Raw genomic sequence first — 25,847 nt, 5'->3', positions numbered from 1 at the left:
TTCTGTTGTTTGTTTATTTTGTACAAATACTGCACAAAACATCAGAATGTGGGCTTTCTTAATGAAGGAGTACATCTAAGCATTAGGCAGGCAGGCTGTCCAACAGTGAAACAGTTCTCACCACTGCATCTACAGCACCGGATCCCACCACGGATGTTTAGGTGGTTTTTAACAGACACAACTTAACGTTTAAGGCAAGCCCTTCCCAACTTTCCTACGGTATATGTCTCCAGGGGAAAGACAGTTCTTGAGATTTCAAAGTACAAAACTGGGAAGGAACGTGAATTTCCTCCCCAGAGGAGAGACCACATACCGTCATACTGAATTCTGTGCAGTCTTTTTTTTTTTGGTGTGTGCATGTAGAAATAAGAAGCCAAAAAACAAGTGTTTTATTATCATCCCAGTTCCCCCAAGGTGGTGCAAGCGGGCCAGGTTTTGGTTCAAAATGAGTCCTGCGTGGTCATCGCAAACGTTTCCATTCGATGTACGTAACAGGGCCGTCTGGCCCCGGTGGAATGCCAGGACTGGGATTGGTGCTGGTGCTGAGAATGTCTGATCGGGTCCCCAAAGCCCTCCCCAATTCCACAGGCCCCAGACTTCCTTGTGGAGGGGCAGGAGGAAGTAAGCAAAACCAAATGCAACTCTGTGGCAAGGATGAACAAAGGATGCCACGTGGGAAGTTGCCCTTGCCCGTCTTGTTGCAGAACGGGTCCAGCTCAGGGTAAACAAGGGGTTTCTCAATGTTCTGGGGCTTGTTTCTCCAGGCGACTGGGCACCAGTGCGATGGTTCCAGAAACGCTGACCTATCCCTGCACATCCCCAAAGGAGAAGGAAGTATTTTTCAGTGCTGGCAGTGCAGACATCTTCCGTGTGATACTGGCATTGCCCATGCGTCTGACTATGAATGTGGGTGGAAGGCAAGTCTTGCCACGGCAGCTTGGCTAGACGGTAAGTATGTTTTTCCCTGGGCACCTCTCCGACTCTCTGCCCCTTCTGCTAACAGAAAGGGAAAAGTTCTGCGGCGTCCTGATGCTGTCTGAAGGCCCAGGTCTTCAGGAGGAACAGGCTGCTTCCCACTGCCGGAAAATCTGGAACACTTTGCGGGATTTTGTCGAGAGATTCTGCAGTGGGAAGGAGAGGGAGAGATACGAATAACAGAGAAAGTGTTTACGTGGAGTGACAAGGCTGTAAAAGAAAGGCTAATATGATGTCAGACTGTGTTAACAGAAGCGTAATTTACGAGTCTTACAAGGATCCATTTTATGCATTTCATCCCTCTCCTATCATCTTTTAAACCCCAATCTCCTCAAAGATGGCTTACAAAATAAAAATGCGAAACAGCAGAGGAATTTTTGGTCCACCTGGCTTAGTCTCGTTGATACTGACTGGCTGCGAAACCTTTGCACGCAAAGAGGGAATGGACAGCTGCTCTGGATTCATACTAAACTGTTTTCTACGACACCAGATTCCAGGAAAATTTGAAAACGTACTCAGAGATGGTATTAAAAGCTAGGAAGAAGAATTTTAAGAAGACCTTGAAAGAGGTCATGTCTGTCTCCTAAAATAATATTTTCTACCAGTCATCTAATTTCTCCTGCTGTGTTAGACCCCATGCAGAGGACGGTATCCAGTCATAGAGGCTAACGCTTCTGAAGGAAATAAATCAACTGGAGCAGTTTCAGATGAAGGCAATGAAAAGGTTTGGAAAAATTATGGCAATCAAGTGCCAGAAGAATGAAAACACTCTATGTCTGCGTGCACACGTTATGCTAAACCAAGTTTACTAAGCTATAGTTTGTTAAAGTAGAACCTGGCTGGAGTTAGCCATCCTGCTGCCATTGACCAGAAGCAGGCAGCCTCCAGCCTGCAGATGGTTCGAGGTCCTCTAGCGCCCAGTTAGCAATCCCAAGATCACCTGGAGCAGATGGGGCCAAATTTGGGGGCCCATTTTTCTGGTGTTTGCTGTTTGGGGGAGGCTGCAGGAATGCAGAGTAAATGTGTGTCTTCCAACTCCACAAATATCAGAGTCATTTTCCTGATTTTTTGGAGGGGGGTAGTTTTAAGGAGCGAAATTGGGGCATTAAATCTCTCCAAAAGTTTGAAAATTAACCCTGCTCAATCTGGTAACCTTATGACCTCATTGGCCATGCCTCTACAGCCCCTGAAAAATCAAAGTGTATCTCCTGGACACATGGAATTTATTCACCCCAGCCATAAACCAGAATTTACAAACACCATGGCTGTGTTTACATATTTGCTTAATCAAAACCAATTCAGCTCCATTCTAGCTTAGCATGACCTATGAACCCTGCCTGCAAGCTCCTGAAGGACTATCCCGTGGAAGTGGGCAAAGACAGAGACATCCCTGCTCTAAAGGACAGCTACTTTCCATGGACTCATTTCGGATCTTCTGCACTAAGCAGGGAATTGGACTACTAGGACATTGACAACAGTGTCGATGTTCTGCATTGGTCAAGCCACACCTAAATTAGCATGTCTGGGCTTGGGCACATTTTATGAAACCCACAGACAAACTGGAGCACGTCTGGAGCATAAACTTACAAGAAACTGTTGGAGGAGTTGGATTTGTTTAGCCCGGAAAAGACTTCAGGAACATGTAAGAGCTGTGTTCAAGTATCTGAAGGGCTGCCCCATAGAAAGATGGGGCAGAATTGTTCAGAGAGGTTCCAGAAGTCAAGACAAGAAACAAGGGGTTTAACTTCCAAAGAAGTTTGTTTGGGACAGATAACAGGAAAACTTTCCTAGCAAAAAGATCTCTTCAGCAGTGGAATACATTGCCTCAGGAGACGGTGGATGCTTCCTTGTGGAGGTGTTTAGGCAAAGGTTGGATGGCTGTCGGGGCTTTTGAAATAGTGGATTCCTGCACCAGGAAGAGGGTTGGACTAGATCAGTGTTGTCCAAACTTGGCCACTTTGAGTGGACTTCAACTCCCAGAATTCCTCAGCCAGCATGGCTGGCTGGGAAATTCTGGGAGTTGAAGTCCACTCATCTTGAAGTGGCCAAGTTTGGACAACACTGGACTAGATCATCCAAATCCTTCCAATCCAATTCTATGAGCTATACTGAGAGAGGGAAGCATCTAGCCAACCTTGTCTGGACATAGAAACTAAACTGGACTAGGGTTGGGGCTAACTGGCACTGTTAGGTAGGTTTACAAATTTATATACATACATACGTGTGTGTGTGTGTGTGTGTGTGTCCGTCCGTCCATCCATCCATCCATCCATCCATCCATCCATCCATCCATCCATCCTAGGGGTGCGGGCTAGACTGGAAAATTGAAAAACATCACAGGTAGAGGCAATGACACACCACTTCTGCCCCTTGTCAAGAACAATGCATGGTTGTGTCCCTGGAGTCACCAAGAACTGAGGGGTGTTCTTGGAGTCACCAAAACCTGAGGGCTGTACACCAGTGTTTTTCAACCTTAACAACTTTAAGCATGCTGGGTGGGGAGTTGAAGTCCACACATCTTAAAGTTGCCAAGGCTGAGAAACATTGCTGTAGACCAACTAGCTGACCGCTGGTGCTCAGACTCACCTCGGACTCCAGATGGGCTGGTGTTTCCGACTGCCTGGAAGCCTGGAGAACCTTCAGGACCGCCTGCCAGCCAAGGTCTGCCTTCCCCTCCAGGCGGTCCCCTCCAGCCCCCAGGGCCACTGCCTCCTTCACCTCGTTGACCCAAGGACACCAGTCACGGTGCTGGGCCAGGGGGTCAAAAAAAGCCCTGGCAGATGAATCCTGTTAGGGGAGAAAAAGAGCCTGTGTTCACACAACAAAATTAACCTGGCTAATGAATTAACTCACCTTTACCTAAGGTAGGTAGATTCAGATATCCTATCAAAGCTCCAAAAATGACCCTTAACATGGACAACTGGGTCTTGGACTGACCTGACCAAGCCTGTGATTTAAGGCAGTGTTCCTCAACCTCGGTCACTTGAAGATGTGTGGACTTCAACTCCCAGAATTCCCCAGCCAGCATGGCTGGCTGGGAAATTCAGGGAGTTGAAGTCCACACATCTTCAAGTGGCCGAGGTTGAGGAACACTGATTTAAGATGTACTGGAGAAAAATGGGAGAAGATGAATGAGAATATATCTATCTAGCCTTCCCTAAATTGGCATCCAATCTTGTTGAATTGGGACTTCAACTCCCAATTGGCTGGGGATTCTGGGGGCTGAAGTCCAAACCCTTCTGGAAGCATCTGATGGGAAAAGCCTGATTGAGCTACTGGCCAGTTGGAGCCATTTGGGTGAGAGAGAAAACACACTCTCTCTTTCCATCTTGATTGCTGCCACATACCCCAAAAAAGCAAAGTGAAATGCAAACGTTCTGTCCAGCATGAAAAACTCTGTCACCCTTATCAAGATCAATTTGGCTGTCTCAGCATGTTTCAAGAAAGTCTATCTGCCTTCCTCTTAACACCAATTTATTTTTTATTTCCGTTTTGGCAATGTTGCTGGGGAGCTTGCAATTCTGTGGCATTTTTGTTACGCCTTTTAAAAATTCAGCATTTCAGGAAAGCCTGCAATAATATTGGCTTGAAAGTCTGTTTTCCTCTATGTACTGTACCTGCAAGGAAAATGACCCCAATGGAAAACAAATTATAGGTGCAGACAAAAGTCCTGGGCAGGGCCCACTTTGTTAATTTTGGATTGCCAATTTCAGTGAAAGCCAACTCCCAATAAATATATTCACATGACACTTTTCTGCCTATATATCTAACTTTAAGTTGTGTGGACTTCAACTCCCAGAATTCTCCATGCTGGCTGGGGAATTCTGGGAATTGAAGTCCACACATCTTAAAGCTGCTTGAGGTTGAGAAACACTGATCTATACCTTCCAGAGCCACATCCCCTCAAACATGGGTGGAATCAGGACAAAAAAAAAGTAATTGAATTAATTACTGATTAATGTCAGTAATACATTTGCTACATTTATAAAATTAAGCTATCATCTACATATTCACCATTCTCTCATCTCCTTGACCAGCTCTTAGACAGAAGCATATAGCTACGTACAAACACTTTTTCTTTTCAGCAGACACAAGAAACAAAAGAAAAGGTTGGGGGGAAGGAAAAAGAAGGGGGAACTGAAGATGAGGCAAAGGGAAGTGGCATCTACCAGGAAAAAAAAAGGTTAAACTCATCAGGGAAGCAGCCCTCCCTCCTATTTTCATCTTCAGCCCCTTTCTTTGCACTAAAAATATATTCTGCAATGATCCCTTCCCCACCCAAATCTTAAGTATTAGCTTGGCTAGAGAAAAGGGCTGGAGAAGTACGTTCATACACGGGGAAGGAGGCGAGGGGTTCTCCTCCTTGAGCAATCCGCTCAGCTTCCTTGCAAGAGCGCAGGTAGAGTGCGCGGTTGTCGTCTGCTCTCCCACCTGCCTGCAGCTCTTGACTACCCTTTGACTAGTAAGCTGCTGTTTCGACATGAAGCTCTCTCAGGTGCGCTAGGATGGCCTTGCAACTTAGGCCTCAGAGGTCTGCTTGCAACCATTGCATCAGTCACTTACATATATCCATCCATCCATCTATACGTATCACATGGTTCCCTTTTGGGATAAGCCACATTATGCAGAGCATGGAAAAGGAGTAAGGAATAATAAGCAAAAGAAATTAAGATGTGAGACAAGAAGAAAAGGCAATACAACTCAATCTAATTTACACTAACACCATTCACCAGGCCTTTCCATTCTTCCAAACCCACCTTGCTTCCAGAAAGTAATTAATTCCTTTCTGTTCTTTAACTTCATGGCTCTCTTTTTGAGGATCTCATCAGCACCATCCAACGGAGACCTTCCCCATCTTCCTTGGCCTCTCCACTCATTCACTCCTCCTTTGTCCATTTGCTCTACAATTCAATCCTCATGAATTCTCTTTATGTAACCAAGCCACATGAACATATATCAGCAGCTGGAGGGAGGGAGGGAGGGAGGGAAGGAAGGAAGGAAGGAAGGAAGGAAGGAAGGAAGGTAGGTGCAGAGGAGTAGACACGCTAGTAGAATATGCCACATTGGGGCACTGGCAACAGCAGTGACTGAAAGGAGAGAGAGAAGGGGTTGGAAAGAGGGGGTGAGGGGATGGGAGTGTCCCACTGGGAGTTGCTGAGTGGAGGTAGTAATGAGGGAGCCTTGCCTTACTCACCCTATGAAATCACTCAGGGACCCTCCAAATTATGTGATATCTAAAGTTTGGAATAACCAAAGCATTCCAGGTCTCATTTCTACTGAATCATAGCTGATTCATGTCAGTCCAACATTGTGAGGGTTTGTTCTGGGTTTGCAACAAAACATGTACACCTCTATTCTTGACCTGATATCTTCTTATCATAGAGTTGGAAAGGACCTCAGAGGCCACTTCGTTCAACCCCCTGCTCAGGGCAGGATCTGCTAAAGCATTTCAGATAGATGGCTATCTAGCTTCTGCTTGAAGACTTCTAGTGAAGGAGAACAGGCAGCCTCTTCCACTGGCTCTTAGCCTCAGATCATTCCTTCTACCTGGAACCTACTTCCATGCAGTTCGAGCCATTGGGTGTGGTCCTGCTCTTGGGGGCCACAGAACAAAGATCTACTCCCTCTCTATTTGAAACCCTCTAGCTACCTAAAGACTCCCATCATCTCTCTCCTCTGTCTTCTCTTCTGCAGACTAAACACCTCCTTTCACTTTTCTTCATAGAACTTGGATTCTTCACCATCTTGGTAGACCTCCTCTGAATGTGCTCCAGTTTGCTGATATCCTGTTTAAACTGTTGTGCCCAGAACTGGACACAGGACTCCAAATGGGATCTGACCAGGCAAAGTAGAGTGGGGAAACAGATTTCCGCCATCTGGACTCTTATGCTCTATGTTCTTGTTAATACATCCCCAAATAGCATTTGTCTTTTTAGTGGCTGAATCACCCTGGTGGCTCACCTTGATCACCCAGATCATCCTACTGTGATCTACTAGATCAGGAATCTGGTAGCATCTGTTTTGATTAACAAATCGCTCATTCTTTGGTTATGTTCCTCTCTATCCATTTCCTCTAATGATTCCATTTTCTTTTTTCAATGTTTTAGAAAGCTCTCTGGATATCCACACTGGTCACTTTAGACATTTCCCATTTTTCCTTCCAGTAGGATTTGTGATTTTTTACCAACACACTTCTTAGCTACCCCATTCTCACAGCTTCCTTCTTCCTTTCCTGCTTCTTTTGACACACCTGAACCCTCATCTCCAGATAAGAAAGTGAGCAGAATACACTTTTGTAACACAGCTATGTCCTCTTCTTTCTTCGTACTAGACTTGTCAGCCGTTTGAGGTAGGCTGGGTCAGGAAACAGACCCTGCAAGGACTATTAGAACTGTTGTAGGGTATAACAACAGAACCTTGAAAGCTGCCAAAGAGAATCAAGGTGAGGCTCTCTTGAGTCTCTTCCTTACTGCTTACCAGAGCTGAGATTCTGCTTACAAATCTTTATTAACAGCTTTTGTATTCCTTCATTCCTCTGCCTCCCTCAACCATGTACCTTCCTATCAGCTGTTGCACATCTCAAGATTTCTCCAGCTAGTTTCTCATCTTTAGTGAACACCCTGCCAAGGCACACAAGTGCATCTCTTTGCTCTCATTTTGTGTCCCTTATGTATAACCTGCAATGACAATTCATTCCATTTTTCTCCCTGACATAACTACCTTGATATTTGACAGTACAGTATGTTGTCCCTTGGACAATGGCTGTTTCTATAGAATGTTGTTTCTTTAAGTTGTGAAGCCACACAGAATCATTTTGGAGTTGGAGGCCTAGAAGCTCACTCCGCTATTGCATCATACAATCTGTTTAATGTTCAATGCCAATGATTCAGAAACTTAGCGAACAACACAGCATCATCTATCTACTAAAGTATATACCCATTCATATCCCCAACCCACACACCTCTAACATCACTATAAACATTCCTTATCCATTTGTCCTTAAACACATTAAACAAGTGAGGGAATATCACGCATCCTTCTCTTACTCCCTGCTCAACACTGAACCATCTGCTAAGCATTCCATTCACTCTCACACATGCTTTACTTCCACCATATTCAACAACTAACCTTTAACTGCACATTTGCACAAAGCTCATCCTCATTCTTTTCAGCATTCTCTTATATGAATTTTTTCCCCCATACATACACAGTATTTTTCATTCCATCAAGCTTCCCATTAGCGTAACTTCACACACCCTTTTATGGCCCTCTGTAAGATAATTCTTTTCTGTTTCAAGCAGTTTCCACATCCTCTTTCCTTACATCTTCCCATTCATTCTTACGGTATTGCACTTGCTTTTTCTGTAACCCTTCTATTTTTACTTTACTTTCTTTCAGTTCTTTTTTTTAAAATAGTATTGTTATTAAAAGTTTTAACTACAACAATAAAAGATAATAAAACTAAAAAGAGAAAGAGAAGGAGGAAAAAGAGAATAAAAAGTGCAAGAAAGCAAAAAAGGAAGAAAAACTAGAAAGAGAAAAGAAAAGAAACCTAAGAAAGAGACTTCCCACCCCCATCACAACAAGTACAAACAATTTATCTCTTCACCTCCTCTTAGTTAACAAATATAAAGCTCTTCATCCCATAACCCAACTCTTAACTATAGGCAAGTCCAATAAACAATGTCTTTTCCTATCCAGGTGTCAGCAAAAAGTCCAAACAGAGCCCTAGAATAATCACATTTGTTAATAAATATAAAACTCATCAATCCATATCTCAACTCTTAACTGTAAGTAAATTCAATACACAATGTCTTTTCCAGTCCAGATGTCAGCAAGTCCAGAATTAACCCCCCCCCCAAATTCTTAACTATAAGCAAGTCCGATAAACATCTTTTCCAATCCAGGTGTCAACAAAAATTTTTAAACAGAGCCCTAAAATAATCACATTAGTTAACAAACATAAAACTCATCAATCCATAACTCAACTCTTAATTGTAGGCAAACTGACAGTGTCTTTTCCAATCCAGATGTATGTTAGTCCAAAAAGAACCGCCCAAAATAACAACATATCCCATTTTAACCCTGAACAAATAAGCCAAATTTATGTTCCTTCTTTTTACATAAAACAATCTTGCTCTTTAATCCATTCGAATGATCATCATCCCTTGTCTCGAATTTCTTCAAAACTTTAACAATCCTCTTTTGTAAGTCCAGCAGGAAGAAATTATTCCAATTCCTCTCTTGAATTGGCATTTTTGTTTCCTGATGACAACATAAGCTGGAGCTTACAAGAATTCAAAGAAACAGAGGCTCCTTGCAACATTAAGCTTGTAAGATCCCCTGGAAGTGACTGAAGTGACCACCATTATTTCTCCTCCATTGCAAATGGTCATGACCAGATGAGCTGATAGATACAGGCCTCTGCTGCTCCTCAAAGCTTCGGTCAATCAAGGGCTTTTAGGAAGACAGAAAATTGTGGACTAGGATACCAGCCTTAGTGACATCTGTGCCATGTGCAACATTCCCTGATAGTGGTAAGGATAGTCTTTTTGGTCATTGGACTATCAGTGGTAAGGATAGTCACTTTTGGCCATTGGACATGGACCACAAGTGCAACCACAGCCCAGTTTTACCCAAGCATGCTCATGCTCTTCTGTGCAAACTAGGATCTCCAGTCTAAGGACTGCCTTGCAAGCCAACAGATTGTGGCCTGCATCCCACCAATTAGAACATCCATGCAGTGGGAATGTATTGTCCTTGCCCGTGAATAGTAATAGAATCAGGAATTCCCAATATGCATTCAGGCAGAAAGATTGCCCTCTTTCCATCCTACAGGCTCAGCTGTTCTGCTCAAGCATTCAGGAAAGCACCCCATCATTTTAAAATAAAAAATAGTACTGTACGGCTGCCTTTCCATTGTAAAGCACTATTCACACACTGACACCCTTACCCATCCCAGATCAGTCAATCAACCAACCAACCAGTCAAAAGTGTACAAGAGGTAACCTCTGAAATTTCTATATGGTTCTTTTCCTGGCTGGGGAATTCTGGGAGTTGGAGTCCACGCATCTCAAAGTTGCTGAGGTTGAGAAACGCTGCTCTACAGCAATGGAGGAAGAGGCTTCTCCAACCTCCCTGTTAGCTGGAAGGAACATGCAACTTCTGTAGCGCTGCCCCGTGTTAAATGAGGGAGCCATCAGGACAGCTGGACATGAAGTTGGCTTATCCTCTGTTTGGATCAGGGGTGAGAAACCTTTCAGGTGGTGGGTTGGGAACTGCAGAGATGTGTGGGAAGAGTCCCCTTCTGCAACAGATGATCAGTAGTGCTTTCAAGGGCCATAACCATTGGTTGCTAGAGCACCCCTAGAAGTGCTTGACTGCCTTCTCCTGGTGCCTGTCCAACAGCTGTTGCCAGCTGCTGTGGAGGGCGGCCTTCAGCAGGCTGCATCAGAGTCTGTGGAGCAGAACTAGCCTAGAGAATGAGCACGCCTCCTACGGTGCCTCCACCATGCCATCTTGAGCACCACAGAGGAGCATCATCAAGCCTGCGTGAGAGGTTCCAGCTCTGCAGTTACATTTCATGTCTTGCCAAGCGAGGAGGGCAGCAGCGGGTGGAAAGAGGACATTTAAGCAGCAGAAGCAGCTAGGACAATTCTCTCAGGGTCATCTCCACGGTTTTAGGACCATCTACTGATTAGCGGGACCTGTCCTTCCTTCCCCCAGTCCTGTTGCCACCAACGCAGCTGTCATTAATGTTATTTTCCTTGCCTAGGAGGTATCTAAGCACCCCAAAAGAAACAACTGAGTTCTAGTCCCCCATGCAAACAGGACAAGAGGTTAACTTCCATCAGTCTTTTTTAGGAGCCCACTCAGCCCCATCACTTGGCTGCATTCCTTAAATCAGTGTTTCTCAACCTTGGCAGCTTGAAGATGTGTGGACTTCAACCCCCAGAATTCCCAGCCAGCCAAGGGTGAGAAACACTGCCTTAAATAGCCAAGGAGAGGCACAAGCAGGGATGGGCCCAGTTGGATTCTTACATGCTAAGCAATTGCTTTAAAGTAGAAGCAAGAAACCTCTGGTCTGCCAGCCCAGCCAGTTGCAAATCCTTGAGCATGGTCCCTCCCAGAAAATCCACTACTCCAGTTACCTGCGGCAAGAGCTACGTTTGCAAGAATCCTTGCTGGAGTGCCTGATGGCCCCACTCTGTCTTGACTGCCCTTGGCGTTCCCCAGAAGTGGATAAGGGGAAAGGAGATGTCATGAGGAGCCAACTCAACTCGAAGAGGCTTCACCTTGACAGGGGTGTCTTAAGCCTCTGCCCAAACTGAAAAACTTCATCCCAAACTGCCCATTTGGTCACTGCAGGGGACTGGGGAGCCACACGCACAGTGAGAGAAAATCACATGTAGCCCGCAGATTGCACATCAGTGTCAGAGAAGCTCAAAAATAAAGATGTTCAGAAGCCTAAAGAAGAGTTCAAGAGTAACAGAAATTGGTTTAGCCGGAGAGGCAATGGGGGGGACAGAAACCAGCATGTGGGACTGGATCCCCGCCTCAGAACAGGACACAGTGAACCACATCTGGGAGTAGGGGCTCCCCTTAACCCGAATCCCCCCGCCTCCATTATGCACTCACCGAACTGCTGGAGGAGCACAAACGTGGCCGCTTGGCTTTCCGGTGCGGGCTGGACGGCACTTCCGTGCCCAGGCCGCAGACTTCGCCTTGCCCCATGCTGCGGGTCACGGGCCGGCTCCGGGTGGTGGGGCTTGCTGCTTCGGCATCGGGGCGCTCACTGGAGCTTGTGCTGTCCCCCCCCCGCGTGCGGCTGATCACTGGGGATGGACTCTTCTCGTGCTGCAGGAAGGAAAAGGGGGGCAGCGGGGGAAAGTTAATGGAGATCACCAGGTCCCTGAGACAGGAAGTGGAACCCCAAAGGGATTCCCAAAGGAAGGAGAGCAACAATAGTCTCACTCCATGCATATTTGGGAGGTCATCCCTGCGTGTCTGTCTGCTTGCCATAGCTTATATCCACCCATCTATTCCATCCACTCACACACCCCACCTGGGCTGGCCAGCCTGCCCACCCACCCACCCTCCTTCCTTCAATTTAATCGTAATAATTTATTAAAATTGATATCCCACCCAACTCCCAGCAACTTATTTATCAAATTTATATCCTGCTGCAGTCAGAGCAGATTTTCAGCAACTCACAGTAATAAATGAAACCCAATAATCAGACAAAAAAACCTTACAAATGCATTAATCTTGTATCTTACATCCATCCATCCTGCGTTCCCAAATTAAGCAAGCTGAAAAACCACCAAGCCCCACTTAGCTGGGCAAGACCGAGGGGGCCAGGACTACTGAGATGTCAGGAAGGTCTCTGGACAGCTAATTGGGGGTCAAATACAGAACCTTGGAAACTTCAGGAGGCCATCCTCATTCCTAGTGAGTTCATTAAGGCAGAGTCCCTGGAATGGTTTGAAACACTCCTTCCTAGGTTGCTCCCCACCTGGGCTGAGTAGCCATTGATGAGATGGGGCAACTACATCCCCTTCTGCCTCTTGATAGTTTAATCCAGTGTTTCTCAACCTTGGGAACTTTAAGAGGTGTGGACTTCAACTCCCAGAATTTCCCAGCCAGCATGGGTGGCTGGGGAATTCTGGGAGTTGAAGTCCACACCTCTTAAAGTTCCCAAGGTTGAGAAACACTGGATTCATCTCCCTTTGATGCCTTTCTCAGCCTCTGCTCATTCTCTCGCAGAAACTTTGAGGACTGCACAATGCAGCCAAGAGGCCCTTCCATGAGCCGGTTCAGTGTGTTGGGCAAACCCAGAAGATTCAGATTCCAAAGGCCGACGGGGACAGAAGAGCAAGCCCTGACAACACAGAGACGTTTAGAGAAACCTTCCTTGGTGTGCGTTCGGCCCGCAGCAGCCCATTCAAGCCTGGCGGTCAAGGCTGCTGGCACAGAGCCTGCTCGCAGGACCCAGCCTCCGAAGCCGGGCCTTCATCTTCCAAACGCACCTGCTCAGAGCCCAGAGGGAAACTGGTGTCCTGACTCCGGGTGATCATCCGTCGGGGAGAGGTGGGCCCCAGGGGGACTTTGTCGGCAACAGGGGCGGCAGCAGAGGCAGTCTCGATCTCTGGCTCGGTAGAGTCCATCTGGTGGAAGCCCCACAGCCCCACTTTCCTTATGCAGCGGCAACAGCTCATCAAGGGGAGGTGGACAGATCCAGAAGGAGGACTGGGGTAGGGGAACCCAAGAAGATGCCCCCCAAGAATAAGTCAGATGCCAGAGCAAACTCACTTCACATGAGGCAGAATTTAAATACCAGATACTGTGCACAAAGACGTGTGTTTTTCAAATATCTGCCGATTCAAGTATTGGAACCCTGAGACGGTAGGCAAGTAGCAAAATCATACATTCAGGATTTTCAGATATTAGCAGTCCGCAACTTGAGGCCCCAGGCCTTAGGGTGGCCCCTGAATCCTTCTCAGGGGTCCTGTGGCACCTCTCTAACCAAGAAAGTATCAATCGTCACAGCTGGGGGGTGGTCCAGATTCAAAGGAGAGAAGGGGATTTGGAGGGCCTACTGGGGTGCCCGTTGCACCCGTTTGCAGCTTCTTAGATAAAGCGTGTACTTTCCTGGATTGCATGCTTGCCACTATGTCAATCCAGGAAAAGGTCCACGTTTTTTCAGGAGTTGACCCCAAGTGTGAGGTGAGTGTCCGTGTGTGCTCCGAATCATGTTTTCCCCACTGATTCTGGATTGCTGAACTGTTCTGCTAAAAATCAGCAGAATGTCCCCCCATTCTGAAGTGAAAACACACAAAAGGCTGTAATGTAAACCTTAAGGGAGTGTTTCTCAACCTCAGCCACTTTGAGGTGTGTGGACTTCAACTCCCAGAATTCCCCAATCAGCCATTCCCCATGCTGGCTGGGGAGTTCTGGGAGTTGAAGTCCACACACCTCAAAGTGGCTGAGGTTGAGAAACACTCCCTTAAGGTAAGCTTAGTGTAGCTTAGAAAATAAAGAAAAAACACACTAGACCCAGAAAATCCTGGCCTTGCTTATATGTATCATAAAGCCACCCCATTTTCACCATGACGTCACCCTCCTCATAAAATGTTAAGCTCAGTCCTGGGCCAACAAAAAGATGCCTGTTATTTATTTATTTTTGTTGCCTTTTCTTCCTCTTTTTCTCTTGTCTGACCTGTGCTGAAGTTTAGACTGCCAGCTCATCAGAGGAGAGATGGATAATCTCGAACTCAGTACAGCTCAGAATTTTGGGGGGGGAATCCCGCAAGAAAGCAACAGGAAATGACTTCCATATAGTTGCCATGGAAACCAAGTGAGGCTGAATCATGGAACTGCAGAGCTGGAAGGAACCCTAAGGGTCATCAAGTCCAACTCTCTTAAGAGAGCCTGCATCCTTTTTTAAAGCTTGTTGTGGGCAGAGGCCTGCTATATTAAATTTTCTAGGATGACAAGCATAGGCTGAAGAAGAAATAAAGAACTATATTGCTGCCTCTGCTGAAAGACCAAGGCTTTTATGCATTTATTTATTCTGAGGGCTTTTAAGCCAATCGTACGACTCTTAAGTCTGACTCTTCCCCACTTTCTTCCTCCTCTTCCTCTTCTTTGCTTCCCCTTTCCATCCTTTCTTTCCTTATGAATCATATTTCTTCAATTGTAAGTGTAAGAGCACAAATCATTCTACTGCTTACCCTATTCTGGCTGGCTAGGGAACAGGATGAAAATGCTTTAAGGACATTTTTTGGGGGGTACCTTTGAGTCGGTGTTGATGCCTGGTGACTGTTTTAAAGAAAAGGAATTAGGCATCATTGCTAGGCAATAAATGCTAATGACAACAGGATGACAATTATCTAGAGAGTGAACTGGCCCTTTTCTGATTCTAATTTTCCGCATACCTGCTGGTCCAACCACAAAGGGCCAAGATGCAAGCTGTGATGTGGACTTGAAGGAGGCCTTGGACTTGAAGGACGTCTGAAGGCCGCTTGGCCGATGTCTTCTCGCCTTCTGTTTTGCAGTTCTCCTCCTCCTCTTCCTCCTCCTCTATCAATTGCAAGAGAAAGCTGACTTTCTCTTCTGTCAAGGACTGAGAAGCAAGCACGCTACAGTCAGTATCTCAAACCCCCAAAATGGGTATCAGCATTTTCTTGGTAGATGAACATGATTTCAAGCACCTTGGACTTCTCAGAGTAAACAGGGAGATGCAAAACCTCCTGTCCCAGAAATGAAATATTCTGGAGGAATCCAGAATGTTCAGTTAGTCTTTGTATCATGCTGATCAGATGGTCTGGACATATTTTATTTCTACATTAAATTTATATAGCTGCTCATCTCACATATGTGACTCTGGACAGTGTATGCAATTAAAATTACAAAACCAAGCAATCAAAACAATTAAAAAACGAAACCTTTAAAATACGATTAAAAACAATTAAAATACTATAAATAGAACAAAAAACACAGGAGAATCAACTTATAAACAATATAACCATTTCACAGGCTCTATACTTCCATGGGATCCCCAGGCCTGATGGCAACACCAGGTTTTAAGGGCCTTCCGGAAGATCATTAGGATCAGGGCCAATCTTACCTTGGGGGGAACGATGCTCCACAGAGCAGGTACCACAGCAGAAAAGGCTTTCCTCCTAGGTCCTGCCAGATGAAGCTTCTTAGCAGACAGGACGCATAACGTGCCCTTCCTGCTGGACCTGAAGGGACAGGCAGATGCCACTGGGGAGAGGCGGTCCCTCAAATAACCTGGCCCCATGCCATGTAGGGCTTTAAAGGTCATAACCAGCACCTTGAATTGGACCCAGGAGCAGACTGGCAACCAATGCAGCTTGCAGAACAGAGGTGTGACATGTGCGATTCTAGGGGCACACATAACTGCCTGCGCCGCTACATTTTGCACCAGCTGAAGCTTCCATGGACAGCTCCATGTAGAGGACGTTACAGTAGTCTATTCGAGAGGTGACCAGGGCATGAGTGACCGAGAGTAGAGCCTCCTGATCCAGGAATGGGTGCACGTTCTCCTAGCCACGACCGCCATCTGACCCTCTAGCAGGAGTCATGAATCCAGAAGGACTCCCAGATTGTGCACAGGGCCTGTTTGGGGCAGCGCCACCCTATCTAATATCAAAGATGGTAAATTTCCAGATCCTGAGAGATTCATGTGGTCAAAGTGACAAAGAGAACATTCTGTCCCCAGGATGGCAGGTTTTGTACACACCTAACAAATCTGTCGAGGCACATGAAACAGAAGGAACAGGAACAAACAAAATTAGCAGCATTTGATGAGCTGTAATGGTCTGTGGGAATGACCTTGGGAGACAGGAGGGAGAGCCACAGACCGGGCAACTGGCATGTAAAAGGTATCTCGGCCCACAAAAGGAGGGAGGGCCTGGGAAGCGTTTCAGAAGGGCCCTCCCTAGTTTTCTGGAGAGTAAAAGGAGAGGAGAGGAGAAATACTTTCAGTCTTGCAAGGTTCTGCAAACTTACAATAAAGGTAAGAGTTAGTACTCATGGTTGTAATTCTTGTCTTGTTCACACTCACTTGCTCAACATCTACATGAAACCTCTGGGTGAGATCATCTGCTGGCTTGGGGTCCAATATCATCAGTAGGTGGATGACACCCAATTATATCTTCCGTCCTCCGCTTGGCCAAGTGAGGCCGTTGAGGTCCTGTTCCAGTGACAGGAGGTTGTGCAGCCTGGATGGGGAGGAACTGACTCCAGCTCAGTCCTACCAAGACTGAGTGGCTGTGGCTGTTGGGACCATTTAGGTCTGGGGATCTTCCATCTTCACTCCTGGATGGGATGGTGTTTCCCCACTCAGGAGCGATGTGCAACTTGGGGGTCAATTTGGACTCACAGCTCCTGCTCAAAGAGCAGGTGGCAGCTGTGGCCAAGAGGGCCTTTGCACAGCTCTAACTGGTGCATCAGCGTGACCCTTCCTGGATCAGGCGGCCCTTCAGTCACCTCTTGGCCAGATTATTGCAATGCGTTCTACATGAGGCTGCCCTTGAAGACTACCTAGAAGTTTCAACCGGTCCAGCGTGTAGCAGTGCGAGCAGTGGTAAGCTTGCCTCGGCATGCCCACATGACGCCCTGCTCTATGAGTTGCACAGGTTGCCAGTATACCTCTGGGTGTGATTCAAGGTGCTGGTTATCACCTATCAAGCCCTGCAGGGTATGGGGCCTGGTTATCTGAGTGACTGCCTGTCTCCCATAGTTTCTGCCCAGCTGATAAGAACTGACAGATTGGGGGTGCTCCAGGCTCTCTCCAGCGTCACCTTTCGGAATCCGGGAATGGGCCCTCTCTGTCGTGGGGCCTCTTTTCTGGAATGAGGCCCCCTGAGTCCTGGACAGCTCCCACCCTGATGACATTCAAGGCCTTGAAAACCTGGCTATTCTTCCAGGTCTTGAGGTAGGGTGGATGGAGGCCCCTGTTCAAGGTTGCTGTGTTGTCTGGATTGTTATCTTGCAACTATTTTGTAATTCTTTTTGGGTTAATTCTTACTGTACTCTTATTTACTTGTTTTTATGTTGTTCTTTACTTTGTGAGCAGCCCAAGGTTGGTTGGAGTCAGGTGGCATAAAACTGAGTAACTAAAGAATGAATGTATTTGTTGATAGAAAGGGCAAGACTAGGAGCGGTGGGCCAGGAAGGAGTTGATGAGATCCTCAAAACACACAGGGGAGAAGATTATGCACCTAGTGGTGGTAGAAGCATGCATGCTTTGCAAGAACAGAATGGGATGGAGAGGTAGAGTGAACGATGTTGGTATAAACAGAAGAGAATATGTGTAGCTCGGGGTTGAACTGTGGAGTCCTTGGGGTTCCCTGAGCTTGGCTGTTTTCTTGCAGACCTTTCATTACCCAACTAGGTAACATCTTCAGTGCTAGAAGGGAGTGGGGTTTGCTCTCTGTTTATATACAGTAGCTTGCCCTGCCAGTGTTGGTGGGGGTGTGAGGGTTCCCCCGCCCTTGGTAGTTCCTTGATTAGGCTGTTGTTTACTGCTTGTTTGTCTGGGTAATGAAACGTCTGCAAGAAAACAACCAAGCTCAGAGCACACCACATGTCGATATAAATAAACTAGACTGAACCATGTCTCCTTTCCTTGTCTCTTGTATCCTCCCTGTAACTTCCTTTGCTGACTATTTCTTATTCCTTGTTCAGGGTTTTGCACAATGTACCTTATCCTGAAAGGGAACAGTGTGAGGGGTATGCATTGATGTTCAGATATCTAAACCAAGATTGGACCTGGCTCATTTAACACATACACACTCTCTCTCAAGGCTGTGGGCTGCTCACCATTCCCAAATGGAAGAGTCCTTGAATGGGACGCTGGAAGCTCCCCTCCCCTCCCCTCCCCCTCCTTAGCAGGGTGACCAAGAGCTTACCATGTTTTTGAGATCATCCGGTTTCAGTGAGGGCAGCTGAAGCTGCAGCTGACACAGGTTCTGAAAGCGCTCAAGGAAGTCATTGAAAAGAGCATGAGGTTCTGCCACCAGCAGGACTGAAAAGCGATCTAGCCCAAAACAAAAGCAGGGGACTGTCATGAAAGGATGTCTGAGGCGCTGGGATGCACAAAAACGCTCCCTGGTGGCGACTACGTTTTTAATCGCCCTCCCACCTGTAAGATCATATTGTTTTGGCTCTTTCCAAATTGGTGGCCAGAGCAGGTGCCGTGGGAAATCCACATTGTTCAATTCCCCTGACCCCTACGTTTATAAATTGCACTGGCTCTGTAAGACCCTAAAATACAGGCCCATCAACGCTGCCAAATGGTGGGACTATCCACAATTCAGGGGCATCTGCAGGGGGATGGGGGGATAAAAAAGTCAGGTTAGCAGTTGGGGCCCCCTTCTTGACTTTTTTTGACCTCTCCCACAAACACCCTTGCCATAACATGAAGACACGGAGCCCAAGATGCAAATTTTTCATAGAATCAGAGAACTGGAAAGGATCTCAGAGCCTGAAAACCTCAAAAGCCTACCCACAGTCAAGGGAGCCCCTTTTTGGGATGGGGGGGCTGAACCACACTGCCAAATTTTGCTGAAAAATGGTTAGCATGATGTTCCTCATTCTTTTGGAGAACACTAAAGATACCAGAGGCAGTAAAGCTTTGTGCACCTAGAAAGAAGCCCCATTCCAAATCTAGCCCCACATCCTTGCGGGATGTTATCCTTACTGTCTTGCTCCCCCCACCCCACAATGGCTACAACTTGTTCCCCGGTTCACACACCCCCCGCCATTTAAACTGCTCTAGACTCTTCTGGGAGGAAGAGTGGCACAGAATAACAATTCCAGGAACAATAAAGGTGGCCTAATGTCTGGCTTCAGAACAAGACCGCTGCAGAGATCCTGCCGTACAAAAAATAGGGCATGTGGCTGGGATTTATGGTTCTGTTCTTCAAGGGGCATGTGGATGAGGGATGATGAGAGTTGCAGTCTAAGAGATTTGTAGAGCTGCCCTTTCTTCAGGGCCCCTTGTGAGCATCTCCCACACGCAACGGTGGGGGAGCAGTCAGCACCCACATGTTCAGGTTTGACCCCACTTTGCTGTTTCTTTCTCCTTTCTTACCTGGGCAAGGACTGTCTGGCCAGAAGCAGAACTTTTCATGAGCTGCCAGCAAAGCCTTCTGCAGCTCCTGGCACCTCTCCTTGTCTAGAAAGCAAACACGCCTGGTGAACAGCAGAACCCCGAGATGCGGAACCATTTCAAAAATCTCTGTTTCTAGGTCACACTATCCCCTGGCCCGACAATGAACAAAGCCGATATCCAAATGCATATAAGTGAAATCAAAACTCTCACTGGTGAACTAGAAAAAAATAACAAGCTGGTAGCATTCAAGGGAAAATCTGTAGTGACAGAGATTGGAGGGAGGGATCCTCCTTGGATCAGCCTTTCTGAGTTTTTAAACTGTGAATCATTCCTGAACTGGGGGGGGATCCGACCACTCTGATTTCAAGGTCATGCTATTAGCCGGTTAGCTAAGTTTAGAAAGAAAAATTGGGTGTTTAGGTGCTTCTGAAAACCAGTTGCTAGGAAACTGTCCCTTAGGCCCTCCTTGTTGGCCATATAAGGACACACGGCTGTTTACTTTGGAAAGGACTCAGGTTGGATGCAAACCCAATCAGACTGTTCAGGTCCCTCCCAAAAACAATGCACAGATGTCAGCTGCTCCTCGAGAAACGCCCCGCTCTTAGCCTGTTGAGGTGCACAGGTGGGAAAAAGAGATACACAATTTTCAACATGGGGATGGAGGCATGAACAGACATGGCTCGAGGCTTATAGCTGGCAGTTGCTTTTCTTCTGCTCTCATTATGCTTTTTTAGTATCTCTAATCCAGTGTTTCTCAACCTTAGCAACTTTAAGATATGTGGACTTCAACTCTGGGAGTTGAAGTCCACATATCTTACAGTTGCTAAGGTTGAGAAACATTGCTCTAATCAAACCAGTTTAGCAAAGAGCTGGCCCCCAAATCTCTGCCTGCTAGCCTTTGAGTGGGAGTAACAGCCTGGAGGCAAGTCCATGTGGTTTAGCTTTTGATTAAGACACCGCAGAACACAAGACTAATCCTGCTGGAAGCAAAGGTGGGAAGAACATGCGATCAAAGTGTGAAGGACTGGCTGCTTTTGTTACTATCAGTGATAGAACCGCATCCTCTAAGAGACGTTTGCGTGTAACCTCAGTTTTGGTTACACAAACCATCTGGGCGACTTTGGGCCAGTCCCTCCTCACAGCCCTAGGAAGAAGAAGGCAAGGGCCAAGCTCTTCCAAAAACAGTGCCAAGAAAACTCTAGGGACTTGTCCAGGCAGTTGCCAAGAGTCAAGACTGACATGAAGGCCCCAAAAAGCAAGAAAACAGGAAAAACGAGGGCTTGAGTCACTGTCTTCAGTGTCTCCTGATCTTGGAAAGAATACAATCAGCAGACCAGCAGAAGCTGGCGAAAAAGATCCTGGCTACAACCTCCACATGCTGCTCTAGCAGAGTTTAAGTCCAGGAGAAGCCCCAGGCTGGGTACTGGCTCCTTCAGGAGAGGGCAGTCTCACTGAGAGTAATAGATATAATTTCCATGGAAACAGAGGGTTTCTGCACAAATGGAACTTGGTCTGTTTGTTCCCACCCAGACCCTTGCAGCCTTCAAACACCAGCTCAGGATTTCCACCTAATGGGGGAGATGGCCAAGCCCTGGAGGACCCCAGGCCGGACTGCCCAAGGGCCTGGCCCCTCTTCCCCCAACAATGCCAACCGGAATTGTCCACTTAGGAAGGAGCAAAATCACTGCCGAAGAGGGCTCCCACCCTCAATCCTTGTGGACAGACTCAAGATACCATAGTCAATTGTATCAAATGCAGTTGAGATATCTAACAGGATCAAGAAGGATGCATCAACTTGAACCCTATCGAGATCCTGCCACAAGATACCTACAAAAGCAATTAATCTGGTTCCTGTCCCATGCCTGAACCCAAACTGGAAAAGATCCAGATAATCTGTCTCATCCAGGATCCTCTGGGGTTGGAGCCCAATAATCTTCTCTACAACTTTACCCAAAATAGGTAGAGACCAGGAAATATCTGCCTAGGATGGCAGGGTTGATAGATTCTTGAGGAGAAGAATCTCCTACCACCACCTTTCAAGGCTGGCAGCAACAGTCTTTCCATCAAAGACATGTTCACCACCTCCTGAACCCATGCTGTTGTGTCTTCTCTGGCCACATGTATCAGCCAGGAGAGATGTGGATCTAATTTAAGGGCGGCTGAGGTTATTTCATGCAGGACCCTGTCCACATACAGTTCCAAGGGAATCCCAGGGAGTCTCCTGGGACATTACCTCTGTCATCTCAGGCAACCCTGCCCACCTGGCATCCAACTCAGAGCAAATGTGAGCCATTTTGCCCTCAACGTGCCTGGCAAAGTACCCATACCCAGCAGATCTTCCAGGTCCATGCTATCCCATATGGAACACACCACCCTAAATAATGTTGCTGTCCAGCATTCCAGATGGAGTAAGGGCAGAGAAGCAACAACACTTTGCTGCCCTTACCACCATGGTGTAGGCCCAAACTTGGGCTCATACCATCTCTGGGATTGTCTTTGATCCAGCATTGCTCCAGGCATCTTCTCAGATGTTTCACTTCTTGGAGCTTCTTGGTAAATCAGAACACACACACACACCCCAGATTGGCACACTGGGAGTGGCTGCTTGGGAGCAATCCCATCAAGTGCCTCTGACATCTCCATATTCCAGAGCTGAATTAGGCACCCCACAAAACTACCTGCTCAGTCCCTGGGAAATTGCCCAAGCGCCTGCTGGAAACCAACTGGATCCATAAGGTGGACTAACTTAATGGGTTGGCTCTGAAACTTAATATCTGACCATTCAGGGCTGCCCCAACCTCCTTCTGATTTCTCTGGGCACTGCCCATACAGATTCCAGCCTACCCTTTCCTCTGTTAGGGCTAAACTCTGTTGTTGCTGTTTTTCAAAGGAAAATGGAGGTTCTCAGGACATTCTGATCTCTACCCAAACACCGTGTCTGTGTAGTACCAATCACGAGGTGGTGCAATACACCTCGTACTGTTTCCATTTGCCTTCCAGATTTAACCGTCTGGGCACCAATAGGCTCTTACATTTGCTAAAGTCAAAAGCCAACTGCAGACTGGCACAGAGGTAGGCCTGGCAGCTGGCGCATTTCAACATATCACATTCAACGTTGGTCCATCCGTACTTGGCACAGATCAAGGGAGACAATTCATGGGGTTTGCCTGCCCATTTGAGAGAGTGTTTGTATTAAGGAAAGCAACTCAAGTTTTCTTGGGTTCAAGAAAGTCTGGCCTTCCTAAAAACTTCCACAGACTAGCATGAAACTTCACCCAACTCTCACTGCTAGCTACTGGATCTCTCAATACGTGAACAGCTCTTAGCTTGGACTTCTGACTGGAAGGGGGTTATTGTAGGCTTCACCTGTGGAGTCAACCACAGTTTCACTGAAATCAGCTTCAGTTCTGGTTCCTGTCCACCCCTTCCTATTTTAATTCTGACATCCATTCAAATGCCCAGGCCACAAGTGGACATCCTGTGACTCAAGTCATATATTTTCGTGGCTCCCCCAACATCTCCAGATTGCTCCCCCAACCCCAAAACAGAAGAGGAAGTGGAGGCCCAATTTGAAAAAATCAACCCGTTCCTGACTTGACACACTTAGGCTCAATAGAAGTCAAACGGGCTTGTCACCATCTAACAGCTCCACTCCCCCCCCCCATGGCTCTTTAATCATTTCTAGGGCTGACAAGACTTTTCCATGTGAATTTGGAGAAACTGCCATTTTCCATTTGCAAGAAATAGAAACTGAAAACAGTCTGTAGCTTTCAAAATCCAGACCTGCAAACTGAATATAGGCCAGCCACTCCAGGACTGCAGAAATATGAGACCTAAGATGAACCTCAGGCCCGTCTATGAGGCCATGTTTAGGACAGTAAGACAACAGCATCAATAGCCCTGTTAACATACTGTTCAGCCACAGCATGTCATGGGAACACAGCCCTACTCTTGCAGTTGGCTTACAGGACATGCTCAATTTTGTGAAGACCAGAGAAACCCCACACAGCTAACTTCCAAATTCCAAAATGGAAAAACTCCCAGCTGGTTGGCATGGCTCAGAAACACTCTTCATTTTGTTTCCACTGTGCACTCCCCCAAAGGATGAAGCAGTCTCAGAACTGGGCACAAAAGGATATGGTGAATGTTTCCACTCTACTGAAGAAAGCTTCTTTGCTGGTGGCTTCAAAATGCAGCTCATTGGTCTGGGGGGAGCCATTGGCTACTTCATATAAGGCAGATGAATCCTTTCTGAAATGCAAGTGAAAGGCCTCAAAGAATAAGTTTCTATTCACAATGGTGACAAGGAGTGATTTCTCTTCTTCCTACTAACCCCCATTCAGGCCCCAAAAAGTGTATAAAACCAACCTGTGGTATAGGAATACACTGATGTAATCCTTGAATTGGCTGCGGCCTTTAAGGCCATTCAGTCTAACCCCCTGCTCAGTGCAAAATCTGAATGAAAACTTCCCAAACAAAACCCTGCTCAGCCGCCACTTGAACACTGGCTCCACTCTTCCACTGCTCTTCTTAAAAATGATAACAACTAGTATTGGTAGCATTGCAAAGATAATATACTACAGATGTGGAGCACTACATTTAAAGCCAAAGAGGTACACAAGCAGACCTGCTGTTGTGTGGTGTTAAGGTGTGGGTTGTGGAGTGGAGTGGAGAGATCTAGGGTCAAGTCCACACTCATTCCTGAAAGCTCACTGGATGACCCTGGACCAGTCATCACTCTCAGCCCAATCCACTCACGGTTTGTTCTTTTTTGCTGTGGGGAAAAATGGGAGGAGGCGGCTCTTTGTACACTCTTGGAGAAATGTGGGATATAAATCTAACAAAGAAATACTGCACCTTTTCCAGGATCATCCAACTACCCTCTGCTGCTGCTATATGATCCCAGGAAAGCATGATTTTGCTTTAAGGAATTGTAGATAGGTACCATGTGCACTCTGAAGCAACCTTTTGCCTTTGCAGGTGTATCCATAATGTTGCAAGATGCTATCTGCATAATTAGCCACAGACCATGTGGAAAAACAATGGCTACTTTAGGCACAGAAAACAACTACTTTTTCAATTCCTTTTTGGTTGGGATTTAGAAATAAGACAGCCAGGTTCACATGGTTCCTCAAGTCCGCAAAAAAGACCAAGAAGCTATATTTGCACACACTGGTGTGAGTTTTGTTTTGTGGCTTAATGTATAATGTGAAGCCAGGTCATTTACTAATGTTAAGATACCAGATCTGGCAGCAAAGAGGAGTCCTGCCCCTTACTAACACACAGGTCAATATACAACCCCCACAAGAATGAATTAGCTCTGTTAAGCATGTTGGGCGACCTCAGCCTGGGCTACACCAGGAGATCCTCCGATCTCTGGATGCTTTTCAGTTCTCCCAGACTTACATGTTCCCTCTATGCTCCTTATGAAACATTCCTATTTATTTATTTTATTTATTTAAATAATTTATATGGCTGCCCATCTGACCTCCATGACTCTGGGTGGTGTACAAAGATGATGATGATGATATTTTTATCCCACCTTTTTTATGCATACAACTCGAGATGGCGAATGTACATAATCCTCCTTCCTCCTCCTATTTTCCCCACAACAGCCACCCAGTGAGGTGCGTTGGGCTGAGAGAGAGGGGCTGGCCCCAAGTCACCCAGCCGGCTTTCATGCCTAAGGGGGCCCGCAGCTCACGGCCTCCTGGTCTCTAGCCCAGCGCCTTCCCCGCTGGCCCAGAGCGGCCCTCTCATTAAAACCCAGCCGTGGAAACAGTGCCCCGTGGCGTCCCAGCCAACCACGGCACCCTCCCGTCCTAGAAACACGTCCACGACAACCACCATCCCAGGCCGAGCCCGCCTCTTCCCGGGCCAATCGCCGCTCTCCCAGCGGCCGGGGCGGAGGCAGGGCCGAGACGCCGGCTGGGGGCGGCGCGCGTGCGGGCGTGCGGGCGCGCCCTGCTCTCCCCGCCCACCTGTCCAGGCCGCTCTCCTCCGGGGCGATCCCCTCATCGATCAGCTCCCGGACCTTCTGCGGAGTGATAGCCGGGGACCTGGGTTTGGCCCCCAGAGCGCCGCCCTCGCTCTCCGGCGCAGCAACCGCCGCCGGGCTGGGCGCCGCCATCTTGGTCCTTCGGTGGAACCCTTCCCCGCCCCGGAGGCCCGGAAACGGAAGGTCCGGGGAGCGTTCGTTCCGGCCTCGCCCCGCTGCCCGCGTCAG

General features: G+C 47.1%; 1 protein-coding gene across 2 annotated transcripts; it reads right to left on the bottom strand.

Annotated features, from left to right (window-relative positions):
• ZC3HC1 (zinc finger C3HC-type containing 1) lies at nucleotides 1-25,802 on the bottom strand. 2 transcript variants are annotated; one of them, XR_015796302.1, is made up of 11 exons: nucleotides 25,603-25,802; nucleotides 23,762-23,872; nucleotides 22,654-22,805; nucleotides 19,601-19,684; nucleotides 18,417-18,544; nucleotides 14,913-15,100; nucleotides 13,005-13,224; nucleotides 11,614-11,832; nucleotides 3,562-3,762; nucleotides 3,197-3,291; nucleotides 1-1,121 (listed from the first exon to the last, which is right to left on the bottom strand). XR_015796302.1 is itself a non-coding variant. In XM_088141456.1 (10 exons), the coding sequence occupies exons 1-10, from the start codon at nucleotides 25,749-25,751 to the stop codon at nucleotides 1,053-1,055; spliced, it is 1,521 nt and encodes a 506-aa protein (XP_087997582.1). In that variant the 5' UTR covers nucleotides 25,752-25,792; the 3' UTR covers nucleotides 1-1,052. The 2 variants fall into 2 exon arrangements, 1 of the variants encoding a protein (XP_087997582.1); XM_088141456.1 differs by lacking the exon at nucleotides 3,197-3,291 and having other exon boundaries at nucleotides 25,603-25,792.
• Between the last annotated feature and the right edge of the window lie 45 nt (nucleotides 25,803-25,847).

Source organism: Python bivittatus, unplaced genomic scaffold, assembly GCF_059951505.1.
Source record: "Python bivittatus isolate LINGU-HERP-01145 unplaced genomic scaffold, Pbiv_v1 ctg000330_np1212, whole genome shotgun sequence".
NCBI classification, from domain to species: Eukaryota; Metazoa; Chordata; class Lepidosauria; order Squamata; family Pythonidae; genus Python; species Python bivittatus.
The sequence above is the reverse complement of the archived record's forward strand: the minus strand, read 5'-3'. Positions and strand labels throughout refer to the sequence as shown.

Bases quoted from the DNA above. Each gene is read 5' to 3' on its own strand.
- ZC3HC1 (XM_088141456.1), bottom strand. From the start codon at position 25,751: ATGGCGGCGCCCAGCCCGGCGGCGGTTGCTGCGCCGGAGAGCGAGGGC. The intron at 23,873-25,602 runs GTGGGCGGGGAG...CTTGCATTTCAG, and splicing joins GAGGAGAGCGGCCTGGACAG to AAAGGATTCATCTGCCTTAT. The intron at 19,685-22,653 runs GTAAGAGCCTAT...TTTGCTTTCTAG, and splicing joins GGCTTTTGACTTTAGCAAAT to ACAAGGAGAGGTGCCAGGAG.